This window comes from Nyctereutes procyonoides, unplaced genomic scaffold, assembly GCF_905146905.1.
Source record: "Nyctereutes procyonoides isolate TBG_1078 unplaced genomic scaffold, NYPRO_anot_genome, whole genome shotgun sequence".
Taxonomy (NCBI): Eukaryota; Metazoa; Chordata; class Mammalia; order Carnivora; family Canidae; genus Nyctereutes; species Nyctereutes procyonoides.
The window spans coordinates 37,765,593-37,791,078 of record NW_026575044.1 but is presented as its reverse complement, the minus strand read 5'-3'; the positions used below and the strand labels follow the sequence as shown (position 1 = coordinate 37,791,078).

At 47.5% G+C, this 25,486-nt stretch overlaps 2 protein-coding genes across 3 annotated transcripts in view; one reads left to right on the top strand and one right to left on the bottom strand.

Annotated features, from left to right (window-relative positions):
- Window positions 1–298: 298 nt before the first annotated feature.
- Window positions 299–22,440, top strand: RMC1 (regulator of MON1-CCZ1). 2 transcript variants are annotated; one of them, XM_055324506.1, is made up of 20 exons: window positions 299–549; window positions 1,271–1,347; window positions 3,387–3,471; window positions 5,093–5,149; window positions 6,399–6,485; window positions 9,676–9,816; window positions 10,139–10,242; window positions 11,835–11,924; window positions 12,013–12,118; window positions 12,930–13,041; window positions 15,854–15,898; window positions 16,150–16,203; window positions 18,015–18,143; window positions 18,701–18,807; window positions 20,277–20,396; window positions 20,686–20,763; window positions 21,039–21,143; window positions 21,240–21,308; window positions 21,394–21,619; window positions 22,306–22,440. In XM_055324506.1, the coding sequence occupies exons 1-20, from the start codon at window positions 448–450 to the stop codon at window positions 22,383–22,385; spliced, it is 1,974 nt and encodes a 657-aa protein (XP_055180481.1). In that variant the 5' UTR covers window positions 299–447; the 3' UTR covers window positions 22,386–22,440. The 2 variants fall into 2 exon arrangements, with proteins under 2 accessions (XP_055180481.1, XP_055180482.1); XM_055324507.1 differs by lacking the exon at window positions 299–549 and adding an exon at window positions 1,044–1,158.
- NPC1 (NPC intracellular cholesterol transporter 1) overlaps window positions 22,173–25,486 on the bottom strand; it is a 53,001-nt gene continuing 49,687 nt past the window's right edge. The window contains 4 exon segments of the mRNA XM_055324505.1: window positions 22,173–22,963; window positions 23,545–23,707; window positions 24,402–24,515; window positions 25,232–25,463. Of these exon segments, the coding sequence (XP_055180480.1) occupies window positions 22,881–22,963; window positions 23,545–23,707; window positions 24,402–24,515; window positions 25,232–25,463 (592 nt within the window). The 3' untranslated portion in view covers window positions 22,173–22,880.

Here is a 25,486-nt window from a genome sequence, read left to right as displayed (position 1 = left end):
CAGGCGGGAGAGGCGCGGCCAACACCCGCCCTCCGCCCGCGCGGCTTCCGGGTCGCGCCCCCGCCCCGCCCCGCCCCGCCCCGCCCCGCGAGCCGCGCTGGGGCTCCGCCCTCCAGGAAAGGGGAGGAGCCTCTGGCGCCGCGCAGGGCACCGGCGCGGGCGCGGGCGCGCTCGCTGGGCCCCACCGCCGCCCGGCGGCCGTCGCCCCTTTAAGCGCGAAGGCCGGCGGGTCACGTGCCGGACGGGGTGGGGGCGTGGCACCAGGAAGCGGCCTCCGGGCCCGTTCGGATCGCCGCCGCCCCGCAGCCGCCGCAGCCGCAGCCGCCGCCGCCGCCGGGCCCGACTCGCCGCCTCCCCGCCTCCCCGCCTCCCCGTGCCGGGCGCCGCTCGCCCCGCTGCACGCTGGCGGCCGCCCCGGGACTCCCCGCCGCAGCGGCGGCGCCCGCTATGGGCGAGGAGGACTACTATCTGGAGCTGTGCGACCGGCCGGTGCACTTCGAGAAGGCGAACCCGGTCAACTGCGTCTTCTTCGATGAGGCCAACAAGCAGGTCCGGGCCGCCCGCGCCCTCCTCGCCCGCCGTCCCCGGCGCCCCAGGGGCGTCCCGCGCGCTCCCACGTGGGGAGCCGGGGGTGGGGTGGGGGGGCCAGGCCTGGGGCCTCCCGTCCCGGTGCGGGACCCGCGCCGGCTCCGAGCTGCTGGGTGGGCGGAGGGACCCGCAGCCACTGGGCGGGCTTTCTTCTCCAGAGTGGCAGCTAGGAGGCCCCCGAAGCTGTGCCACCCATCCCGCGGCGCCCTTCGCGTCTCACCTCACTCGGCTGGCTCGTCATCGGTATCAGCGCCGGGGTGGTCAGCTGTTGGCCCGCCGGCCCGTGCCCGGCGCCTTTGTTGTCTGCGTTCGTCCTCGGTCACCCCTGCAGGCGAGGATTCAGACGTTGAGATCGCCCTGGTTCTCGGAGTTTTGGGGGGCGGGGGAGGCGGTGTGAGGGGCAGCCGGGTGTGCTCAAGCGCCTCAGGGGCGCCTGCGCGGGGCGGATGAACCCGTGTGGCCGCGGGGGACCCCGGCCGGGTCTCCACACTGGGCTGCGCTCGCAGTGCTTGGTCTCTGCGCTCTTGTCCTTTCAAGCTGATGTGAGCTTCGCGCATCTGCAGATTGAACGTGAGTTCAGCGGAGCCAGGAGTGGGGTGTAGTAGAGACAATCACTTGTAGGCTGGGGGATGCGTCTAAAGTCTTTCAAAGTTCGGTTAACGTTGCCGCTTTGCCCTCCCAGGTTTTTGCAGTTCGGTCAGGTGGAGCTACGGGCGTGGTGGTTAAAGGCCCAGAAGACAGGAATCCCATCTCATTCCGGTAACTATTAACATTCACAGAATGATTGTCACTTGTGAACAAAATGATGCGTTCAGAAGTTGGTTCTTAAAAGTTTGCCCTCTGGCTGTAAAAGGGTCTGAAGTGTGTACACACACGGGCAAATCCCTGTGTGTTAGGGAAGCAGACAGACACCTGCTCTGAGTGCTGGTGGCGCACACCGGTACCTACTGTCAGAGTGAAGCGTGTAGCTGGGGAATCAAAGGCTCCAACATGGGGAACCCACTTCCTGGCACCTGAAATTAGCAAGTGAGTTCGTCGATGTGCCCATCTCCAGCATCTCGACCTCGGAAGGGCCTTCATTTCCTCATCTGGCCCAGGTCTTTTCAGGGTGTATGGTAGGTGGAGATTCCTGGTTAGTGCTGCCTGTATAGTAATGTATATTAAGAAAACTCCATCTTCCACTAAAGGCAACTGGACGTCCCAGTCTGCGCAAGTTGAACCAGTAGAATTGTGAATAGCAGTTCCTTTCACTTTCGGAAGTATCTCGATTCGGTTGATAAGTTATCTGGTCTTTAACTCCTGTGATTACAGAAGAGGAAAGTACAGTGTGGGCCCTCAGTTCAGTGGTGATTTAGATTTTTCGCAGGTGGCCTGTGCTAATAGGAAGCAGCTTTTTGAAGTAGGAAATGAATCACTCATCATTTGTTCAGCAAATGCCAATTGTAGCTGCTGTGCTAGGCACCGGGCATGTGAACATTTTGAATCTGACTGGCGCCTTTTGCAGAAATCATAACTTCAGCGTGGGAGACAAGTGTGTGGACACATTCTGTTGATTGTGCAAAGTGCTGTAATAGCACTCTGCTAGAATTTGAGCACACAAAAGAGATGAGACATTTGTCTTGGGGTAGGTGGGGGGAGACCACTGCCCTGGATGGGGAAGGCCTCAGGATGGAGCCTTTAAGGAAGACTTTTAAGCTTGAATGGGATGATTCTGCATGGGGAAGAGAGGAGGCCTTTGAGATGGAGGGAACATCAAGTGTAAAGGCAAGCAAGCATGGTGTTTGGGGAATTCAGGTCTGTGTAATTGAGATCAGATGTCCTTGTAGGGAAGGGGAGGTGGTGATGGTTTGGCCACTGGCAAGAGTCACCTTCAACCTTATGTATTCTGCTATGGAAATAGGGAGGGCTTTTTCTTCTTATTGAAAATTTGTAAGATGGGGCATGGTGCGATCTTACAGGGGCTTGGAAAGATCATGGTGCTCACAACATTGAAGCCTCATTAGTTGGGAGCGTATCAAAGTCGGGGGTACCACTGAGCGATGATTGCAATAGTCCAAACCCAGGCACACTAAAGACCAGACCGAAGGCAGAGTAGACTGGTACCACATAGGCACTTGGGTGCTTAGGAAGGCCTGGGGTAGATCTTGATGGTCATTTGGGTGTGGAAAATGAGGTGAGCCTGAGATGGTCCAGATTTGTGGGCTTAGTAGGGTTTAAGGAGGAAGATACTGAATTTATCCTCTTTTAAATTTTAATTTTATGGGCAACAGTTTTATTTTAGCAATTTTGTGTATTTTTAACAATTTTATTGTGGTAGGATTAACTGCCTATATTTAACACATACAGTTGAGTTTTGACGAGTGTTAACCATCACCACAGTCAAAAGTTTGCTTGTAATGCTTTGAAGTCTATCCCTTGAATACCCTTTGTAACGTCTGTTTGACTACTCTCCTTCATATGCTCTGCTGTGAGGCGATGGGGAAGGACAGCTGGTAGTTTCTGGAGAAGGTTGCTGTGCGGGTCTTACTTATTTATGGCTAAGATGATTCTCAAGGGAAAATGCACCTGTTCTTAATTCACCAGTCATTTGTTAGCCACAAAACTGTAAATTTCATCAGCAATTTGTTGCCGGTTGGATTTTGTTGTTTGAAAAGAAGTCCTGTTATTTTTAGAAACATGAGTTTCAGCTAAGATTTGCTCCTTCCTGAGTATTTAACATGTCTTTTCCTCACAAAATGCTAGATGCTGGAATTCAGTTATTAACTTTAACTCAGAACTTACTTTTTTCCTCCCTAAAGAATGGAAGACAAAGGAGAAGTGAAGTGCATTAAGTTTTCCCTGGAAAATAAGATATTGGCTGTTCAAAGGACCTCAAAGACTGTGGTAAGACATATCTTTATTTACTTATTTCAAGGTTTACTTATTTAAGCAATCTCTATACCCAGTGTGGGGCTCAAATCCATGACCGCGAGATCAAGAGTCAAATGCCCTTCCAACTGAGCCAGAGCCAGTTTAAGTATAGCTTTGAATATAACATAAAGAAAAGCACATTAAAGTACATTTAAAAGGGAATGAATAGCCAAAAAAAAAAAAAAAAAACAAAAAAACAGTGTTAAAGGAAATTCTTATTATTTTAAAACCATGAAAGTTATAGTTATGTTGTATTGTATTTGAGCCTTGGGAATTTTTGGAGAAACACTTTCAAGGGATAAATACTTAGGGCCTTAGTTTGTCATTTTTGACTTAATTTTTTTTTTTTTAAGTAATTTGGAACCTCAGGCCTGTCTTTTGTATTGATTGATAACTAGCAGCATAGATTATGGGAGGTGTATTTTTGGCAACTTTGTGAATTACCTTTCCCGGAATAGCTCCATTTATTCACTTCTTGCATCTTTGAATGCTTGACCCACTAGGAGTAGATGTTCAGAGCTGGAGCACTCTTTGGCATTTTCGCCTTCGTAAGTATTCGTCATTTGTAAAATGGAGTGAAAGCTTTGGAAAGAGGCAGAATCTGATTTCTTTTTGTCAGTATTCACTGCTAAAAGTTTTGGAAAGCTTCCTTTTTTTTTCTTTAAAGATTTAATTTATTTATTCATGAGAGACAGAGAGAGAGAGAGAGAGAGAGAGAGAGAGAGAGAATGAGGCAGAGAGACAGGCAGAGGGAGAAGCAGGCTCCATGCAGGGAGCCGGACGTGGAACTCCATCCCGGGTCTCCAGGATCACACCCTGAGCCGAGGGCAGGCTCTAAACTGCTGAGCCACCCAGGGATTCCCCCTCCCCGCCAAAAGCTTCTTATAAGATGCAGCAACACATTTCCCTGAAATCAGTTGATTTTCAGTATCAGTTTCTAAACTCTGAGTATTTGGATTAACTTTTTTTTAATTGTGTTGTAAGGCAGGTTGTCCACATTGGTCCTTTTAGTTCTTTGGTCTTTTATCAGTTTTATTCTGATCACTTTTTAAAAATTATTTATTTATTTATTTATTTATTTATTTATTTATTTATATTTTTATTTTTTTTTTAAGATTTTATTTATTCATGAGAGAGAGAGAGAGAGAGAGAGAGGGAGGTAGGGACACAGGCAGAGGGAGAAGCAGGCTCCATGCAGGGAGACTGATGTGGGACTTGATCCCGGGTCTCTAGGATCAGGCCCTGGGCTGAAGGCGGCACTAAACCCGGTGAGCCACCCGGGCTGCCCTGATCACTTTTTAAATGTGTCTTTTGTTGTCTGCCAATGTAGGTTGGCAGTATGCTGCTACTTGTTCTAAATTAATTTCTTTCTTTCTTTCTTTCTTTCTTTCTTTCTTTCTTTCTTTCTTTCTTTCTTTCTTTCTTCTTTCTTCTTCTTCCTTCCTTCCTTCCTTCCTTCCTTCCTTCCTTCCTTCCTTCCTTCCCTCCCTCCCTCTTTCTTTTCTTTCTTTTCTTTTCTTTTCTTTTCTTTTCTTTTCTTTTCTTTTCTTTTCTTTTCTTTCTTTTTTCTTTTCTTCTTTTCTTTTCTTTTCAGGATTTTTCTAACTTTATCCCGGATAGTTCTCAGCTGGAATACACTCAAGAGTGCAAGGTATGGACCCAGATCCTTTCCCGGATGCAGGCCATTTCCCTGTGCTGGTCGTGTGGCGGGGTCATGGGCAGCACACACGTGGAGGCCGGCCCTGCTTTATGCTGAGACCTGCTGCTCGTGGGCTCTGTAACTCTGGACTAGTTTAAAAGTGTTAAAAGCCTGTTTTCTTCAACAAGATGGAAGCAGGAGGATTAAATGGGTGACAAGACGTTCAGCACTGGGCAGTGTCAGCCCTTCCTCCTGAGCTGGCTGCGCCTCTGGGTCAGATCCTGGGTTCCTTTCACAACAGCCTCTTTGGGGGTTTTAGGAAGAGTTTTTTCCCCCTTCTCCCAACAATGAATCCTTTTCTTGATCTGTTATCCTTGTGTCCTTCTAGTTTCGTTCCCTAAATGTAGATGCTAATCTGTTTTAATTAGATTTGCTGGGTCTAATGAATGAGGCTAGAGGGGACTCAGCTTTAAGCGGCAGTGTGGCACCCTGGAAACAGGCAGAAGGTGCTAGAGGCTGAGTACGGCTTTTAGCAGCTTTGTCATTGTTGTGGTAAATGGAGTTCGGGGTGGCTCTGGGAGGAGGAAAGGCCCATTGGCCCGGGAACTGAGCCCTGCGCAGACCTCCTGACCCTGTGTGCGCAGCAGAGCCCCTGTCACAGCCCCGTGTGCCCTCGGGTGCGGGTGCTGCTGCACACTGGGTAAGGCAGACATGGGGGCTCCTGGCCCCAGTCCTGGGGTGGTAAGCATTCACTGAGAACCTTTGGGCCTTTATGCTTTTATAATGCCTGTTTTTATGATATGGCCAACTAAGAGAAAGTCAGCCAACCTTTGATTCCTTAAAGGGGAACTTGGTATCCCTGAGGGGTGATCAGTTACTTTTCTCCGAAATTTAGGCTTTCCCTCGTTCTTGAGCAGAAAGAATCAGAATCAGGTGTTCAGTGAGATGTTCCAGATGGAAATCTGGGAACATTGTATTTAAAAGTTTGATTGTTAATGAGTAATCAAATCCAGGTAACTTTTAGTAAAGAGTGATAGATATAGAATGTTTTATGCTTTTGAAAGACTCGTTTGACAGAGTGAGCATGTGCACACAAGCAGGTGGAGCAGCAGGCTCACCGCTGAGCAGGGGGCCTGACATGGAGCTCAGTTCCAGGACCCTGTGATCATGACCTGAGCTAAAGGCAGATGCTTAACTGACTGAGTCACCCAGGTGCCCCCCAATATCTTTTTTAATTAAAATTTTTTGTAATTCTTTTCAGACCAAGAATGCCAACATATTAGGATTCTGTTGGACCAGTTCTACTGAAATTGTCTTCATAACAGATCAAGGAATTGAATTTTACCAGGTAGTATGTTGATCATTTATGTTTGTGGGAGAAAAGTCCGTGATGGCAGTTTGGCAGCCTTTTGAATTCCATACTAAATAGATACTTTGAGATTCTAGAGTTTTAGTCTCTTGCTTAGGTTTTTATTTTTTTTTCTAATTATAAGAAATACATGCTTTTTTATAAAACAACTAAACATTGGAAGGATATATGGAAGGTAAAAGTCCCCCCATAATCCCTAGAAATAACTAATGTGAACAGTTTAGTACATAATTCTTAATTTTCCTACGTACGTACAAACTTTTTTTTTTCTTTTACAAAAACAGGAATGTTGTATATAAACTTTTGTGGCTGGCTTTTTTTACATAGCAGTATGTCTTTTTTTTTTTTTAAGATTATTTATTTATTTATGAGAGACACAGGGAGAGAGAGAGAAAGGCAGAGACATAGGCAGAGGGAGAAGCAGGCTCCTCACAGGGAGCCCGATGTTGGACTCGATCCCAAGACACTGGGATCATGCCCTGAGCCGAAGGCAGACGCTCAACCACTGAGCCACCCAGGCGTCCTTGCATAGCAGTACGTCTTGGACATTTGTCCATAATTTCTTTTTTTAAATTTTTTTTTAAAGTTTTATTTATTTAAGTAATTTCTACACCCAACATAGGGCTTGAACTCACAACCTTGAGATCAAGAGTCATGCTCCCTGCACACTGAGCTAGCCAGGTGCACTTGTCCATATTTTATTCTCACTAAATAGTATTCTGTTGTGTGGGTATATTACAGTTTAACTTACTCCTTGTTGCTGAACCTCTGGCTTGTTTTCATGTTTTTGTGATTATAAAACAATTCAGCGAACATGCTTGCAAACATTTCTGTATGTTCTTGAGTGAAGCAGTTCTTGGAATTACAGCATAGGCATGAACATCCAAAAAGCTGAACAGATTCTTTCTTTTCTTTCTTTTCTTTTCTTTTCTTTTCTTTTCTTTTCTTTTCTTTTCTTTTCTTTTCTTTTCTTTTCTTTTCTTTTCTTTTCTTTCTTTTCTTTTCTTTTCTTTCTTTTCTTTTCTTTTTTTCTTTTCTTTCTTTCTTTCTTTCTTTCTTTCTTTCTTTCTTTCTTTCTTTCTTTCTTCTTTCTCTTTGTTTCTCTGTTTCTTTCTTTCTCCCTCTCTCTTTCTCTCTCTCTCTCTTCCTTTCTCTTTCTTTCTCTCTCTCTTTTTCTCTCTTTCTCCCCTGCATGAAGCCTGCTTTTCCCTCTGCCTATGTCTCTTTCTCTCTCTCTGTATCTCTCATGAATAAATAAGTAAAATCTTTCTTTTCCTTTTTTTATTTTCTTAAAGACTATTTATTCATGAGAGACATAGGCAGAGGGAGAAGCAGGTGGGCTCCCTGCAGGCAAGCCCGATGTGGGACTCGATCCCAGAATTCCAGGATCATGCCCTGAGCCGAAGGTAGACACTCAGCCGCCAAGCCAACCAGTTGTCCCTTTTTTTCTTTTTAAAGAAAAAAGTCTTTAAAAAAATAAATTAAAAAATAATTTAAAAAAAATCTTTATTTCAAATAGACTCCACACCCACCGTGGGGCTTGAACTCACACCCCTGAGATCAAGAGTGGCTTGCTCTTCTGCCTGAGCCAGCCAGGCACTCCTGCACTTTCGCTTTCAATGTAGGAATCTCCATTTTTCATGGTTTTGCCAGAACTGCATATTATCAGTCCATAGACATATATTCTGGATAGTAACCCTTTATCAGATAAATGGTTTGCAAATATTTCCCATTTCTTTTCACTCTGTTGACTTAACTTTATACCTGCCTTATCATCTCATAGTGCATTCCAACTGCCTGACCTTGAGAAATGCATCTGAGAATGCTCGACGGAGCCTATCTAGAGAGTGTTGTTAGGATTCTCTCAGGGTTTAATTTTGTTGACCCAATGAAAGCAGTATAATTTAGAATGTATGGATGGAGAAAATACACTGGTGTAAGCAAAATGTGAGATGTTAATGCCCCACGTTTTGCTGTGGGGCTGTCATCAAAATCTTTGTAATGACCATCAGAAACTGCACAAATGTCTTCCACACAGAGAGTTTTGTATGTATGGTAGTGTGGGAAGGATCGCTTGCTTCACTGAAGGGTTCCTTCGGTGGCAGTCATACGGCTTTCTGTCCTCTGTAGTGGAAAAGCATACATTTACGTCACCTAGGTGGTCTTCAGCAATTCAAGAAATGAGTTAAAGAGGACTCCTTATTTTTTTATCCCAATTGTCAAGATAACCTTTTCCTCCAGACCCTGACCTCCATCAGCACAGAGTTCTGTGAGCATTTGATGTCTTGGGGCTCCACTCCAGGATCCTTAATGGATCAGAATATTTACAGTATATTTAAGACCTGACTAGAAAATACTAGGTTTGTATGCGGCGTCTCATGAATATGATCATTAGCGACAGGGGCTGCTTCTAGGCTTGGTACTAACTGGGGTCAGGATGGAGGCCAGGAGGAAGGCAGGTACTGCAGGCTGGTGGTGGCTCATCCAGTGCGAGGCTTCCAGGGCAGGGCTGCTCCCTCTCTTTGGTGGATGGTGCCCGACAGTGCGGGGAACTGACCAGCCTGGGCTGTACCTGCAGTAACTGGTGTCTGAGCCTTTGTTTTCTCCTCGCTCGGGTGTCTGTGGTGCCCACACGTCAGGGTTGCGGTGAGAGTACGTGAGCCAAGATTTCTAAAGTCCTGAGCACCAGATCAAATTTTTCAGTTTTATTTAGTGATTTTTTTCCTGCTTTTTAAATTAAATTAAATTTTTAAAAAAGATTTATTTATTTATTTATTCATTCATGAGAGACACAGGGGGAGAGAGAGAGGCAGAGACACAGGCAGAGGAGAAGCAGGCTCCATGCAGGGAGCCCAACGTGGGCCTCGATCCCGGGACTCCAGGATCACGCCCTGGGCCGAAGGCGGCGCTAAACCACTGAGCCACCCGGGCTGCCCATTATTTATTTATTTGAGAGAGAGAGAGAGAGATATTGAGTGGGAGTGGGGGCCAGAGGGAGAGGGAGAAGCCGACTCCCCGCTGAGCGTGGAGCTCAAGGCCCTGAGATCAGGACCTGAGTGACTGAGCCACCCAGGCGGCCTGCTTTTTATTGTTTTCTTCACTTACTGTCCATTGTCTTTCCATTTTACTGTTTTAAAATAACGATTCTGTTTCTGGGACTTTGCTTCAGGTGTTACCAGAGAAACGGAATCTGAAACTCCTGAAGAGCCAGAATATCAATGTGAACTGGTACATGTACTGCCCCGAGGGTGCTGTGATCCTGCTGTCTACCACGGTCCTTGGAAATGTGCTGCAGCCCTTTTATTTTCGGGTAAGAGCGAGCCTCTTCTTAGGAAAGGCTCCTCCCCACCCCTTCCTCTGACGTCCTAGGGTGACTTCAGGCCTTCAGGCGGTCAAGTTCCTCCAGGCGATGACCTCCCCACTTCTGGCCGCTAGAGGGTGGACTCTACCCTCCCATCCCCTCCAAGAATGGCTCCTTGGGTGGGGACAGACCCCGGGAGGAAAGGACACAGTGGGACTTAGGAAGGGATGGAAAGACAGTGTGTGCGCAGCCTCAGTGGTTTCCGTAGGGAATGCTGAAGCAGCAGAGGGGTTTAATCAGCTTTTCCTGATTACTTTAATCACCCAAACAGGCTGGCACGATGTCGAAGCTGCCCAAGTTTGAGATTGAATTGCCAGCGGTGCCCAAGTCAACTAAGCTGAACCTTTCTGAGAGAGACATTGCGATGGCCACCATGTATGTCTGTCTTTTGAGAGAATTCCTTCTTGAAATTGCTTTTGGTGATAGAAGTAGTGCATTGTAAGCACTGCAGGGCTGCCCTTGGCCAGCTGCCCTCTGAGCACATGATAGAGACTTGCCCCTTTCCCTCTCGGTGTCTAGATTTTGTGAATATAGAAAACCTTTTGTCAGCATGGCATTCTTTACTGATTTTACTAGCTTTGTGACTTTAGGGAGGTTTTTTTCCCCATCATTCTAGTCTGATAAAATGAAAGCACTGGACCAGTGTATCTTTTAGGGGTTTTAATTCTAGAATTAATTTTTTTTTATTCTGTGAGTAGTTGAAGCTTATCAAGGACTATTTTTAAAAAGATTTATTTATTTATTTGAGAGAGAGTGTGCCATTGAGAGAGAGCATAAGTGGAGGGAACAGCAAAGAGAGAAGCAGACTCCCCACCGAGCAGGGAACCCAACGTGGGGCTCTATCCCAGGACCCTGAGACCATGACCTGAGCTGAAGGCAGGTGCTTAACTGACTGAGCCACCCAGGCACACTTTTCAAGGACTTTTCTTTTTGCTAAAATATATCCCATTTGTTCTAAAGAAGAACATAGTTTCAGTTTTTTATCTAACAATCATGGAACTGAATTACTAGGAAGGTATGTCTTCACTTGTAAATGCAGATTATCTCAATTTGTACTTGATTATGGAAGTTTTAAACGCATGATAATAGAAACTGATACAAAGAATACCCCATATACCCTATTCAAAAATGTCAAAATTTTGTTCCTAAATTACTTCAGATTCTTCTTTGGTCTAAAACAGTGGTTTTGAAGTTTAACATTTTTTACCAGGTAGAATCCTTTTTTTTTTTAAGGCAGTCTTCGGTGGCATCCTTGTTTAAAAAATAGAGTGAGAGCAGTCCTCACTCACTAGCAGCAGGGACCCACTGCCTTGCCTTTATGCTCATCCCTGTGGCAGACTGAGCGCAGTGTCGGCCCCTGGAACGGCAATATGCACGCAGGAACTGGACCTAGCAGCATTGGTTCCGTGAGGTCTACAAACGAAGACAATTTTCCTATTATCAAGGAAGATAGAGAAAGTTACGGAAGAAGAAAACAGACTTAGTTTATGATTCAAGGATAGCTACAAATAACATATTTTTTTTCTAGTAGTTTTAGACATCATGGTTGTATTTTCTTTTTAAAGTGTTGTGATTAGGGACGCCTAGGTGGCTTAGCAGTTGAGTGGCTGCCTTCGGCCCGGGGCATGATCCTGGAGTCCCAGGATCAAGTCTCACATCGGGCTCCCTGTGGGGAGCCTGCTTCTCCCTCTGCCTGTGTCTCTGCCTCTCTCTCTGTGTGTGTCTCTCATGAATAAATAAGATATTTAAAAAAAAATGTGATTGAACGATATTTGGTTTTGTGTTCCCCTTTTCACTTTCTAATTGACTTTGCTTTTTTTTTTTAAATTACATAAATATTTTTGTTGGTTGTGAAATACTGTATTAGTGAATCTGTCCTAATTAATGATGATGGCCTCGTAATTCAGCATTTAGAATGGAGGAATTTCCAGTGGCCCGCTGTGACGTCTTGTCTCTTTGCCCTCTAGATATGGACAGCTTTATGTTCTCTTCTTGAGGCATCATTCTCGGACCTCCAATAGTACAGGAGCGGAGGTAGTCCTATATCATCTACCACGGTATATTTAATGCTGTCCTCTTTCTCCAATTTAAAAATATGAACTAAAGCTTGTCGATCTATTTTTTGACCTTTGTGTTATCCTACAGAGAAGGTGCCTGTAAAAAGACTCACATACTAAAGTTATCTCGGACGGGGAAGTTTGCCCTGAATGTGGTGGATAACCTGGTGGTCGTTCATCATCAGGATACAGAGGTAGGAGCTCTGTGTGTGTGTGTGTGTGTGTGTGTGTGTGTGTGTCTGGTCTGCCAGTGTTGCTTAAAAGAGTCGTGAAAATCGACAAACATTCAGAACAAAGACTAGAAAGTGCTCTTCATGCTAAAGCTTTGGTCTTCCAGATGCAAATGGGTTTGGCATTCTAGACAGTTCAGGAAAAAAAGAGTGCTTCCCTCTCTATTGATGACAGTTAATTAAAAACTATTCCAGAAAGTAGCACCAGAGGATATTTGACTCTGGCACAATCATTTGGTTGGATCGACTAAGCTAAGAATTTACTGCAGAACCACAGTCCTACATGAGCATGTGAACTTTGTACTTCCTTTGTGAGGATGGACGATCGTGCTGAGAGACAGTGATTCTGAGGCTCCTGTGTGGCCCAGGAGAAAGACTCGAATGGGTCCTGCTTTTTCCTGTGTGGTTGGCTGGGTATCTGGTTGTAGACAAGCCCCTTTTGTCCCATGCCTCCTGCAGGATGGTGACACCCTTATCTTGATTAGAGAAGGTATTGTGAGTTAAGGTGAAAAAGATCTGCAGGAATCACTTGGAGCACTTCAGGGGCTCCCTGTCATCAACGTCAGGAGTGTACGTGTTCGCGTGAGTGTAGGGAGCAATGTCACAGTGTTGTGATATCACAGCATGCTCCTCCCCACGTAGAGCCAGCCCGCAGGGGTGCGGTGTGTGCAGACTCAGTAGGCTGATGGGAGTAGCAGGATGCGAGAGAATGGAAGGGGCAGGTTGAGCAGTCATGGCCTGTTTCTGCATCCAAGTTTATTTCTCTCCACTTTAGACCTCGGTGATATTTGACATCAAGTTAAGAGGAGAGTTTGATGGCACTGTCACCTTCCATCACCCGGTGCTCCCAGCGCGCTCCATTCAGCCCTATCAGATCCCCGTGGCAGGTAAGGGGTCCTCCGCGTGGCAGTTGAAATGAGGAGTGTACACAGGGGTTCCCAGGGCCATGTGCTTGGCGGAGGGGTGGTTTTGTTTTGTTTTAATGAAAACCCTACTGATGGTATTAGTAAGATTGTGCTGCTGTGAAAGGCATTTTATAAGATAAAGGAATCTTCTTTTGAAGAAGATAGAATGATTGCTCTGAGCTGTAAAATGGGAAGTGGGGAGGGGTGCCTGGCTGGCTTGGTGGGTAGAGCACACGACTCTTCAGGGTCGTGAGTGTCAGCGCCACATTGGGCGCAGAGCCTACTCAAAGCATAGTAAAAGTAGATAAATTTCAGTCAGGATTACCCACTGAAGCCAAAAGATCTTTTAAATTAATGATCGAATAAGTCCTCCGTTTTCTGTTTGCCTGTGCTTTGTAACCCTGGGATGAAACGGGGCTGCTTCTGGCTGTTACGTGAACCGGGATCACTTTTCCAGGTCTTTCTCACACATTCTGTGTCATGGCTACTTGGTGAAAACTGCATTCTCTTCTCACTGGTGGTCACAGGAAGAGCTTAAGGCTGTGCCGCTTTGCTTGTTCGAAATCTGCCCTGTCCTAGGCGGGAGGAGGAGGAAGTCAGAGGAGAGGAGGTCAGGCTTTCGAGGAAGGAAGAAACTGTTGGGCTCTTTTTGCCTTTTCCCAGCGTAATTTATTTCAAGGTAGAGCTCACATAACATTCAGCTCTCTTAAAGGAGATGGGAGCAGTGTCCATGCGTGTGTACAGCCTCACATCTGGAGCTTCGGTAACAGTGTTTTCTTTTTAAAAGGGATCCCTGTCAGATAGTATTGCTGGCGTGGGCCCCGCTGCAGTCAGGAGGCACTTGCACCTGTCAGGGAAGATTCCAGTCAGGCTGTGGCTGAGAGTTTCGCAAGAGCTCTGCTTTCAGTCTGCCTGCCTCGACTTGTGGGATCAGCCAAAATTTAGTAACTCTGGCAGCACTGGGGGAGGAAGGAGCTAGGTCTTTTTTTTTTTTTTTTTTTTTAAGATTTGTAGATTTATTTATTCATGAGAGACATAGAGACAGAGACATAGAGGGAGAAGCAGGCTCCTCACGGGGAGACTTGACCCCAGAATCCTGGAATCACGACCTGAGCCAAAGGCAGACGCTCAACCACTGAGTCCCCTGGGGGGGCCCAAAGGAGCTAGTTCTTAGGTTAGATTGAGTCTTTTGGCTTTCTGTGTTCCTTCCAGCATCTCCCTTTTCTTGGGTTAATAACGTTAGCATTAAAAGAATAGATTGTGTGTGGGCACCTGGGCGACTCCGTTAAGTGCCGACTCTTGATTTTAGCTCAGTTGTGATCTCAGGGTCCTGAGATCCAGCCCTGCATCGGGTTCTGTGCTGGGTATGAAGCCTGCTTAAGAGCCTCTCACCACGCACGTGCGTGCGTGCGCTTTCTGTTTCCCCATCTTTCTCATTGTGTCAGATGTTTATCTTCTATCTGCTGCTTACTTGGCAGGAAGGTAACTGCTGGTGAATTGGAGGGAAAGGCATCTTGAGATACGGAAAACCTGCTCTGGGTCGGTTGTTTGGGACCAGTTAGGCGGTCAGGTTCTCATTGGCTAGTTGTAATAAATCAGATGCCAGGTGTGATCAAAATAATAGCCTAGGCAAAGGTTAAGACTTCAAAGGTCCATGGAATCTCTGGCCTCCAGATTGTAGGCTGATAAAGCAGGTTTTTTTTTTTTTTTTTTTTTTTTTTTTAATACAGTTAATGGCTTTGTGTCTTGTTTTCCTGCCAGATTGTAAGCCCCGTGCATGCTTGCAGTGTCTTGGTGTGTTGCCCGCCCGGGGCTGTGGCAGGGCGTGCCGTCTGGAGGAGCTTGTTAGGCTGTTTTGAGAGACGACACCAGCGAATTAGGGAAGAGCCAGCTGCTCTCATTTCCCCTTCTGGTTTTGGTTTGTTCAGCCAGTATTTCTGGAGCTGACTACACATTAGGCTTTAATACCCAAGGACACCTGGCTCGTCCCTGAGAGCGGTTAAGTCAACATGATTGGCAGCCAGAATTGAGGCCTACATGCAAACCTTCCCCCTCAGGTTCCAAATGCAAGTGTTCTCTGCTTTAGCTTGTTGGACCCAGTGGCCCTTTCCTCTTTTGGGTGGTCTGTTCAAAATGACCACCTTTTCCAACCACTGGTTAAAACTGATGCTCTGATTGTACCTGGGTAATCGGAACAAAACTGGGAGCGATGCTTAGGTTGCAGGGCTGTGTGTCGGGTTCACCGTGGGCTGCCCGCCTGATGCCTGGGCCGTGTAGCTGGTCGTTGTGCGTCCTTGGCATGGAAGGTCTTTTGGGGTCTGTTTCCTAGATGAGATCTCTGTGCCTTGATCTGCTTTGTGCAGTGGAGAATTGAGCTAATTATTTTAGGTAATTAAATCACAAAACCCTTTTATTCGAAGTGGTATCAGTGAGTTACATGGGGATTTGATTTTGAATCATCCAGGAACATTTCTCAGTTCCTTATTGCAAGTGTGTAAATGATGATGTGTCATCTTCGGTTATTACAGAAGAACCAACGACTCCGAATGAATTCTTGATACCCTACCTTTCTCCTTCTTGGGAGGACATTTTCATGGATTGTTCTCCACTTCCCCCTCCCTCCTCCTATGTGTTATCAGTGGGACAAGTCCATTCACTCCTTCCTCATTTAACTCCAGTTGAATAAACATTTACTGAAGGCTTTAAAAAGTACTGCATTTCACATCCTAAACGTTGGTATTGGCAGGATTTTCTGATGGCACCGTCCTTGAGCACCTGTGTTTCCCCTTTGTAGGTCCTGCTCCTGTGACCAGCCAGTCTCCTGTCCCGTGCAAACTCTGTATCCTTTACAACAGCCTTGCTGCTGTGCACAGAATGGAAGCTGTCACCCTGTGTACTGGTGTCTGAGAGTGGTCCTGAGGCCTTAGCCTCGCCAGCTGTGAACTATCTGAAGAGCGTCCTGGGAGTCACCCCCGGGAGCCAAGTAGCCTCTGCAAATGCGGGGTGGGTGGGGCGGGACAGTGCTAATCAGAGCTGGGTTTGTCCCTTGTTTTCTCCTCTTGCCGGTGTACTGTTTCCTATACCATGCAGATTCTTCATCCTGGATTGTCTTTCAACCTGACATCATCATCAGTGCAAGCCAAGGTGGGTCAGAGGGGATGATCGTCACATTAGACAATAGTACCTGTTGGCTTTGGGTCACAGTGGCCAGTGACGTTTTTGAGGTGAATCTGAGAGTTGACCACTCCCTTCAACCCCATCATATGGGATAATTTTTCACTTTGTACTCTGTTCTCTGTTATTCTGTATTTTATCCTGAGCCTAGGTTATCTTTAAAATTAACAACGAGGAATGGCCATTCCCCTGCTCTTAGCCCATTCAGCTCTGTCCACTCTGAAAAGCTAGCCCCATAGCGTAGTGTGCAAGGCCCTGCCTGCCCTATCCTTAACTCCCACCGCCTCATCGTCAGGTGTCCGTGACCTTTTCTGTTCCCTGTGTGCACAGAAGGGCACTCGTGCCTCCCACTGTGCTGGGGATGCCCCCACCCCCAGGATGCTCGTTGTCGTCTTCCTGGTAGCCCCCTAGCACCTGTGGCTTCCTGTTAGTGTACTTCCTGTGCTGGTCTTCAGTCACCCGTGCATTCTCTTGTCTCATCCACGAGGATTCCCAGGGAGAGAATCAGCACTAGTGCCCGTGGGACCCCCTGCATGTAGAGTTCCCTTCTCTCCTCTCCAACTGCAGTGGTGCTAGCTCTGGGCCAGCTGTGGGCGAATTGAGAAGGGGATCCTGAGATCATTTTTTTTTTAAATTTTATTTATTCATGAGAGACAGAGGCAGAGACACAGGCAGAGGGAGAAGCAGGCTCCATGCAGGGAGCCCGATATGGGACTCGATCCCGGGTCCCCAGGGTCACGCCCCGGGCCGAAGGTAGCGCTAAACCGCTGAGCAACCCAGGCTGCCCTTGAGATCATTTTTAATGCAGTGATGAATTCTCTTGCGGCACCCCAGTTGAGAGAGGTACTACTTACCTACCTGGCAGTGTGGGTGTTCGAGAAAGTCACGGAATGATGAATGGATGAATCATGAAATTCCCTTGGGAGCCCCTGGAGTTACCTTTTGACTGAAGAGCCAGTGCTGGGGAAACCACAGTACAGGACCCGTGTTATTACCACACATTAACATCTTTTTCAATCTTCGAGGCTAGGACCGGAAGTGCTCTGAGCTCATTAAAGACTTGCCACCCATGCACCTGGGTAGCTTAGTAGGTTAAGCATCGCCTTCAGCTTAGGTCATGATCCCAGGGTTGTGGGATTGAGCCCCACATCGGGTTCCCTGCTCTGTGGGGAGTCTGCTTCTCCATTTGCCCCTCCCCCTGCTTACTCTCTTTCTTTCTCTCAAAATCTTTTTTTTTTTTTTTTTAAATTTTTTTGTTTTTATTTTTTTATTTTTAATTGTTATTTATTTATGATAGTCACAGAGAGAGAGAGAGAGGCAGAGACATAGGCAGAGGGAGAAGCAGGCTCCATGCACCGGGAGCCCGACGTGGGATTCGATCCTGAGTCTCCAGGATCGTGCCCTGGGCCAAAGGCAGGCGCCAAACCGCTGCGCCACTCAGGGATCCCTCTCTCAAAATCTTAAAAAAAATAATGCCTTGTTACCCCTGTTTCGAAAGTTATACCGTTGATGCCCCTCTGATCGGGGGTGGGGGTGTGGGGGTGGCAGAGCACTTTGTCATATGGAGCCATCGAGCACGCAGTTGTAATATGGCTGTGGTCTTTCTGTCAGGCACATCCTGCATGTCCCAGGCTGCGCTGGGGTTAGTGAGACAAAGATGGTATCTGTGCTCCTCAGGATTTCCCTGACCCCAGGCCCCCCATGATTGTATCAGGGGAACCATCTTTTAGACTTTTGTTCTGATTTGCATCCCATGTGAAATGTGCTGCTTCTCCACCCAGGCTACCTCTGGAACCTCCAAGTGAAGCTTCAGCCCATCGTAAACCTCTTGCCAGATAAAGGAAGATTGATGGACTTTCTCCTCCAGAGGAAGGAATGCAAGATGGTCATCCTGTCCGTCTGTTCACAGAGTAAGTGGACCAGTCCCCCCATTCCTCAGTCTGATTCTCGTATTGGGCCTGTGCTGCCCACCCGCTTTCTTGGAAGCCGGCCCACATTTTTCTGCCTTGTGCACAGCCTGTAGCCTCATCCCACACTTTCTAAAGGGTGGATTATTTAACCCCCTGGAAAGGTGATGAAATATCAAAATGATTCATAATGACTTGGGGAGAAAACCTAGTAGGACAGTCCCATGTGTGAGCATCCGAGACCCAGCTGGCGCGCCTGAGGGAGCGCCCCTGCCACTGACCTGAAAGCAGACATTTCTCAGCTTCCTAGTCACTTAACTACGTAGGTATCTGCCCGGAGTACATTCTCCTGAAAGCCTCTGTAGAGACTTTTCCTAGTGCCCAGGCAGGGCAGTGAGGGAGTTCTGTGCTCCAGGTCTCCACAAATGATTCCATTTCTCCAAATGCCCATGGAAGGTAGGTCTGCCCTGGTGGCTCTTGGAGGGGAGTTCTATCGCAGCCCCGTGTTTTAAGTTCTGAAACGGACGGAAACTCGGTTGACCTGTGCACATTCTTTCCAGTGTTGAGTGAGTCAGACAGAGCAACGTTACCTGTGATTGCCACAGTTTTTGACAAACTCAATCACGAGTATAAGAAGTACCTGGATGCTGAGCAGAGCTACACAATGGTACGCTGTGTGTATGCTGTGACGAGGGCTCCTCTCCACCCCTGTGTGTCCTAAGTAATTGCACTGCAAGGTCCTGGGGGAATAACACTGCTGAGGCTGGTGGAGGGCAGGGTGGTTGCAGGGGGGAGCAGCTGGTTCAGAGTTCGTGCGGCCCACTAGCTTGACGCTATCACCTACTGCTTTCACCTTTCTTTTTTATTAAGATTTTTTTTTTGAGAGAGAGATTGCATGCTCGCGCGTGCACCAACAGAGGAGAGAGGGAGCTCAATGTGGGGCTCGATCCCAGGACCCAGGGGTCATGACTTGAGCTGAAGGCAGATGCTGAACTGACTGAGCCCCCCAGGAGCCTCTCACCTTTTGTTTCCGATCTGTGTCAGATCCTACACTTAGGTCTTTGGTCTTTCTTGTCTTATGGATAAGAAAGTTGGCTTCAGTTTTGCAGTATTTTATCCATCCTTCTGCCAAAGTCAGAGCTTAGACTTAATTAGTAGAAGTATAACCATTTTGCCACCTCTTTTTTCTTTCCTGTTAGCCTGTAATAGCTATAAAAGCAAGAGTTCTCCTGGCTTTGGGTCAGTGTCCTGTCGGGATAGTGATGAAATATTAGCACTGTGCTTTCACGTAGCACTTTCGAGTGTTGTGAAGGCCTGGAGACATTAACGAGGCTTACAGCCCGGTTCTGCTCTGCTGTTAGGATGAGTGGAATGAAGTATTTCCCTTCAAGGATCTGATTAGCCCTAACACTTGAAGTGGATGTAAGCCATGGGAAGCCCAGAACTGCACTCCCCTTTAGCTCCTTGGGGTAACAGGACTGACGCTGGCTGCCGAAGGCTGAGCGATCTTGGAGTGTGTCTGTCCTTGTCCTGTTAGACACGAAGGGGGCAGAGGAGGGCTGAGCTCTTCCAGAGCCTTCCTGGCTTTGCTGCTAGTGTACTAGACCGTGGGAAGCAATAGGGCTGCTCCCCAGTGGTTTCCTGTGCTTCCCTGCTCCGGCTCTGCGGCTTCATAAACATGTGCCAGTCAAGAGCGTGGTGCAGCCCTTCCCCCAGCTTCTGCACCGGGGCACACTGCTGTACCTCTCAAAAATCCCAATTCAGGGTCTCTTAAGTGGCGTTCCCGTACTGTAGGGTCAGGGCTTCACAAAACAAACATGCAGTACGCCATTCTGTTTTTATTAGCTAACAAATACCAGAAAGCCTGTGATTAAGAAAAGTAAGGATTTGAGGTTACAGAAAAGTGTCTTAAGAGGAAATGGACTTAGGCCTCTTAGCTCCATTCAAGAACGTTAGCCTGTTTCCAAGATGAGCAACTCGGGCCTCCTAAGCCCTGTCCCTGCACGGGAAAACTAGCTTTGTCCAAGGAAATAATAAGCTCGCCCTCTGCTCCTGTCTGGGGCTCACAGGGTTTGGGGATTCAGCCTTCTGAGATTACCTGGAAGACGACGGTCACATTTGCACTGTGTTGTGTAGGCACTAGAAGCGGGGCAGAGCCGGAGCAGCCCACTTCTCAAAAGGCCAGTGCGGACCCAGGCTGTGATCGATCAGTCTGACATGTACACCCACGTCCTGTCGGTGTTCACTGAGAAGAAGGTAGGTGACGGAGCCCCCACACAAAGATCGTGTTTGCAGGGAGTCAGTTGAGCAGTGGTAGGACTCAGGATGGGACTAGACCAACTGGAGTGGTCCTGGGCGGAGACCTGGTGCCGGTAGTTAGACTTCTAATACTCAGGCCAAAACAGGACCATTGGCCAGGGAGGTTCTGGAGGGCAATGGAACTCTGGGCCAGATTCATGTGGACCCAAGTGGTGGTAAATGAGGGGCTGCGGGTGGCCTCCTTGCGAGTCTTTGAGGTTTTGAAGACTTTTTTTTCCCTCCGCAGGACATGCCTCATAAATTTGTGATAGCCGTGCTGATGGAATACATTCGTTCTCTTAACCAGTTTCAGATCACAGTGCAGGTACCCTCCCATCAGCTCGTGTTGTCCCAAATTAGAGGAGCAGGGGCCACACACCAGACCCAGAATTCTGGGTGACTTTCCCATGTTGTTCTTCGGTGGGAGGAGGGGTGTTCAGTCAAGGGTCCTGTCGATGCGCAGGTGGCAGAAACTTCTCCACTGATGGTGGAAGCACGCACCCATCACCTAGAATAGCTCCAGACCTGGCCCTGCGTGGCCTCTGCTCTGGTGTAGTTGGGTGGTTGGGAGACAGGCGGTCCTTCCATCTCTGTCCCCAGCATTACTTACACGAGCTGGTCATCAAGACGCTGGTACAGCACAACCTCTTTTATATGCTGCATCAGTTCCTGCAGTACCACGTCCTCAGCGACTCCAAGCCTTTGGTACGTGTCCCCAGGGTTCTGCCTCTGTGATTAAAGACCTAGGATTTAACCTTCTGATCTCTTATGCTGAAGCTAGTTTGAAAATGTGTCTTTCAGGCTTGTTTGCTCTTATCCCTAGAAAGTTTCTACCCTCCCGCCCACCAGCTGTCTCTGGATATGCTGAAGGTAACTTGCTGTAGCCACGTTTTAAACCGCATTCCAGCCTGTCCCTGCAGCTGGCACTTACTGGACCTTTCTCTCTCCCTTCCAGCGCCTCTCGACAGCCAACGATGAGATCGTCGAAGTGCTGCTTTCCAAACACCAAGTGTTAGCCGCCTTACGGTTCATCCGGGGCATTGGCGGCCATGACAACATTTCTGCACGAAAATTTTTAGATGCCGCGAAGCAGACTGAAGACAACATGCTTTTCTATACTATATTTCGGTTTTTTGAACAGCGAAACCAGCGTTTGCGAGGGAACCCTAACTTTACGCCAGGTGAGGACAGGGCAGCAGTGAAAAGAACGGGGTGGGGGGACGGGATGGTGATGGTGGTGCTGATGGAAGCTGGAGGAGGAGGTGAGAAGCCTTTGGGTGAGCTCTCCTAAGGAGAACTCTGGGTTAGCTTTTTTAGAAACAAAATTCTGTGATTGTGCTAAGAGGAAATTCAGTACGCCTGTGGAATCTAAATTCTGCTCTGGGACTTGCAGTGAATGCATTCTGGGCGGTGGGAATGCTCCTTTCTGAAGAGGCAGGGACAAGACAGGAAATGGTGACCGGAAACGGTGACTAAGGGATGTCAGAGGGAGAGGGCCTTGTCTTAGGCAGGAAACCTAAGGCATCCACTTCTCAAGGGTGGGGAAGGAGCATGCGCTGCTCTGCTTCAGGCCCACCAGCTTTTGGAAGCTTAGTCGACAGTGCAGGCTGGCATGACCAGGACAGGCAAGCTTCTCTACTCGTGTCTCAAGGCAGACGGTGATTCGCTAGGGGGTGTGAAGGTGTCCAACAGCCCTGGCGTGAGCTGTACAAATAAAAAGGACAACTCAAAAGCTTAGGAAAACAAAGTATTTATGAAAGAAAAATAAGTTAAAACCCACCATACAGATCTATGAGCCCTAAAATGTTCATTCTCTTGTTTTCCTCTTTTCACGTCACATCTGATGAAATCTGTATTTCCTTTATAGGAGAACATTGTGAAGAACATGTTGCCTTTTTCAAACAGGTTTTTGGAGACCAAGCTCTAATGAGGCCTACAACATTCTGAAATCCCTTGCTAGGTTTTTTTTTTTATATATATAAAAATGTGTACAAAGTTAATTTATTGCATTAATAAAGCTCTTTAAACTACAAAATGTTATAGTAAAGTATCTACAATATCCTCAAATGTTACTAAAAATATGGTATAGAACCTGTGTTGTGATGGCTTACTCCAAAAACAAACAAACAAAAGAAAAACATTGCATTGATTGGCCTTTAAAAAGTGTCAGGGAGCAGATCCCACTCAGCCTTGCCAGTGTCGCCTTCTGCCTGCCCTGGGTCTTGTTCCTGGAGAAGCCGGAAGGCCCCTCAGCGTCCTGGAGTTGCCTTCCGATCTGGTAATACTGCTTCACACGTCAGATCTGCAGTCCTGAGGTTGAAAGCTGTTCTAGCCTGGTGTCTGGTACCGTCTGGTGTCCAGCTCCGCCCTGACGATGCAGCTACTGTCCAGTGGTAAACCAACCCGCAGACACAGTTCAAGGTCCCCAAACCTCACGAGAGGCTAGAAGTTCAGGAGCTGCTCTCGCTCTGTACCTTTGTATCGCTCTTGGGAGGCCAAACTTTTGGCTTTATTTATTGACGGGCCTGTGAGGGATTAAACAAAACAAAACAAAACAAAAAAACAACTTCTGGATCGTGTCTTCAGGAGATAAGGTGATAGGGGAAGTTCTGTTATGGTACAAACTTCCTATCCCCCCAGAGAATAAAAATCCCCCAACGTCTCTTTTTTCCCTTTTTCAATGCTTCAACTTCTTAGAAAGCTCTAAAGCAAGGAAACTGGTATTGCTCCTTCCAACCACAGGTCATTTACGGAAGCTGACGTGGCCACAGAAGTAAAAAGATCTTAATGACAGTCTTGAAACAAGAAAAGAGGCAGCACTTCGTGGGGACGGGGGTCTGGGAACAGAGTTGCTCTGCAGCACTGCTGGGCGTGGGGAGCTCGTGGGCCTGAGCTGCGGCGGAGTCATGCGGACCTCCCCCCAGACCACAACCTGCGGGGAGAGGGGGCCTGTGTGGTGGTGGGGGACCTCTGGAGAGCCGCTAGCACTTCACTAATTGAAGCCCTCAGGCAGCGTTTTCTTCCTCTCAATTTTTTTTTTTTTTTTTTAGTACCATTTATCAAATGACCATTAGCACAAGTTTAAATGCTGCAGAAGAATGCTTACCTATGTAGCTGAGTAACACAGGGAGGAATATCAAGCCGTGCGTGGCTCCCAGCAAGACCATAGCCAGATACATCCTGAAGTAAAATACCTGGAAAATCTGAGATTTGGCAAAGGCCAACACCACAATCCCTCCAAATTTCGTTAGTGTGATTCCACTGAACACCTGAAAGAAGAGACAGGGTTGGGAAGCAGTTACCAACCTACTCTGATTGCTCACGTAGCGATTTTCTGACGGGCAAGCCCCAAAGTAACAGGTGGTGAGTTCACCCCAGCTTTCAGAGTTAGGGGTAAGAAGCACTCTGTTCTACCCAAAACGGTTTGATCTGCGTATGGGTCTGGGAAAAAAAGGCTTAAGGGTAAAAGCACGTATTCTGCACAGACAGTGGAGTCTGTCTTTACACAGATTTCCTTATATTCTTAGATGAAAACTATTAGGTATCAAACTGTTATAAAACAGCATTCATTGAATGGTATTTTCTAGAGCAGCAAAGTAACTGACTAAAAGGCAGAAGCAGGCTATGGGGTTGAACTAAGACGATGCTCCGGGCTCTGAGCACCACAGCTCCCTCGCGGTCAGCACGTGTGCCTGGCCTGGGCTTTACATGGAAAGGCCTCCTGGCCCTCAGACCAAACCTCTGTTCTTTTTCCTGCTCCACTGCCTATAAAGGATTCACCACAGGGAACAGTTTAAAAAATTTCCGGATAGAGCGATTTCATAAAATGCCCGAAGACCAGTCATCTTGGGGAGTTGCGAAGTAATTAAAATTCTGGTTTCCCCACTGAATTTCCCAGTTCCTGAGAAGCACTCAGTTGATGAGCTGGGCGCTTCATGTTGAATCTCTGGCCAGGCTACTTACAGAACTGCCCATGTGAGAGAGCGCCTCTTCGGCCCGTTCCACGCGGCTGCCCTTCGCACTCACTGTGAACGCTCTCGTTATGTGGCTGCAGAACTCCACGGAGATGCCACAGCTCTGGAAAAGAGGGCTCCCATTACGACTGCCCCTTTGCGGCTGAAAATCCTAAGCAGGCAGGCACTTCTCTTGCAGGACCCATGGTTTGCAGGGTGCCCCAGGAAGGCACAAGAGCCCTAAGCATCCCCTTGCCCCCATCACACCACCTGAAGGTGTACTGGACGATCCGTGGGACCCTCAAGGCACAGCGCCCCAAACTGCTCTTCTCTATAGCAGATTGGCCTGTTTCAGGGGTATCTGTTGAAGCCTCTCAAGGTTGCCCCCACCCCCCAAGAGCCAGCACAGGGTCATCAGATTTGCTTTACTTGGGCCTCACTGCCACTCCTCCAAAACAGTGTTCATATTTTAAGTACAGACAAATGCTATTTTAATACTTTCTCAAATGCTCCTATCTTCGAGACTATCAAAAAGTACCTGGCAACTGCATGGGAAGCAAAAGGTACTGGTAGAGAATTCTACTGGGAATGGGCATTTTTATGGAATAAAAAGTGGGTGTCGTGTCATATTTTTGCAAACCCTTCAGTATAGAAGTTCAGGGCAAAATACCCCCGCAACACCATGAAGTCACACGTTCATTGTTCTACGCAGCACTCATGCCTGCACTCCATTAACACTCCTCTCACCTGTCCAAGAGCTGGCCTTGGTCTCTGACCCCAAGAAACAGCTGACAGAAGTGACCCGGGAGTTACGAACAAACCAAGCGGACCAGGACTCACCATGACCAGGTTGACCAAGGAAACCGCGTTCAGACTGATGCCCCACAGCCACATGACGCCAAACATGTTGACCAAGATCATGGCAATGGTGACACACATGATCACTGCAGACCACAGTTCACAGCCCAGGAGAACCAAGGTCACCAAGAAGATGGCTCCCAGTGACACGCTGAGGTTAAAGATCGTGTCATCAATAATGGTCAGGTACTGTTCGTAGAAGACATAGAACACACTGGAGAAGAGAGGAGAGGGTTC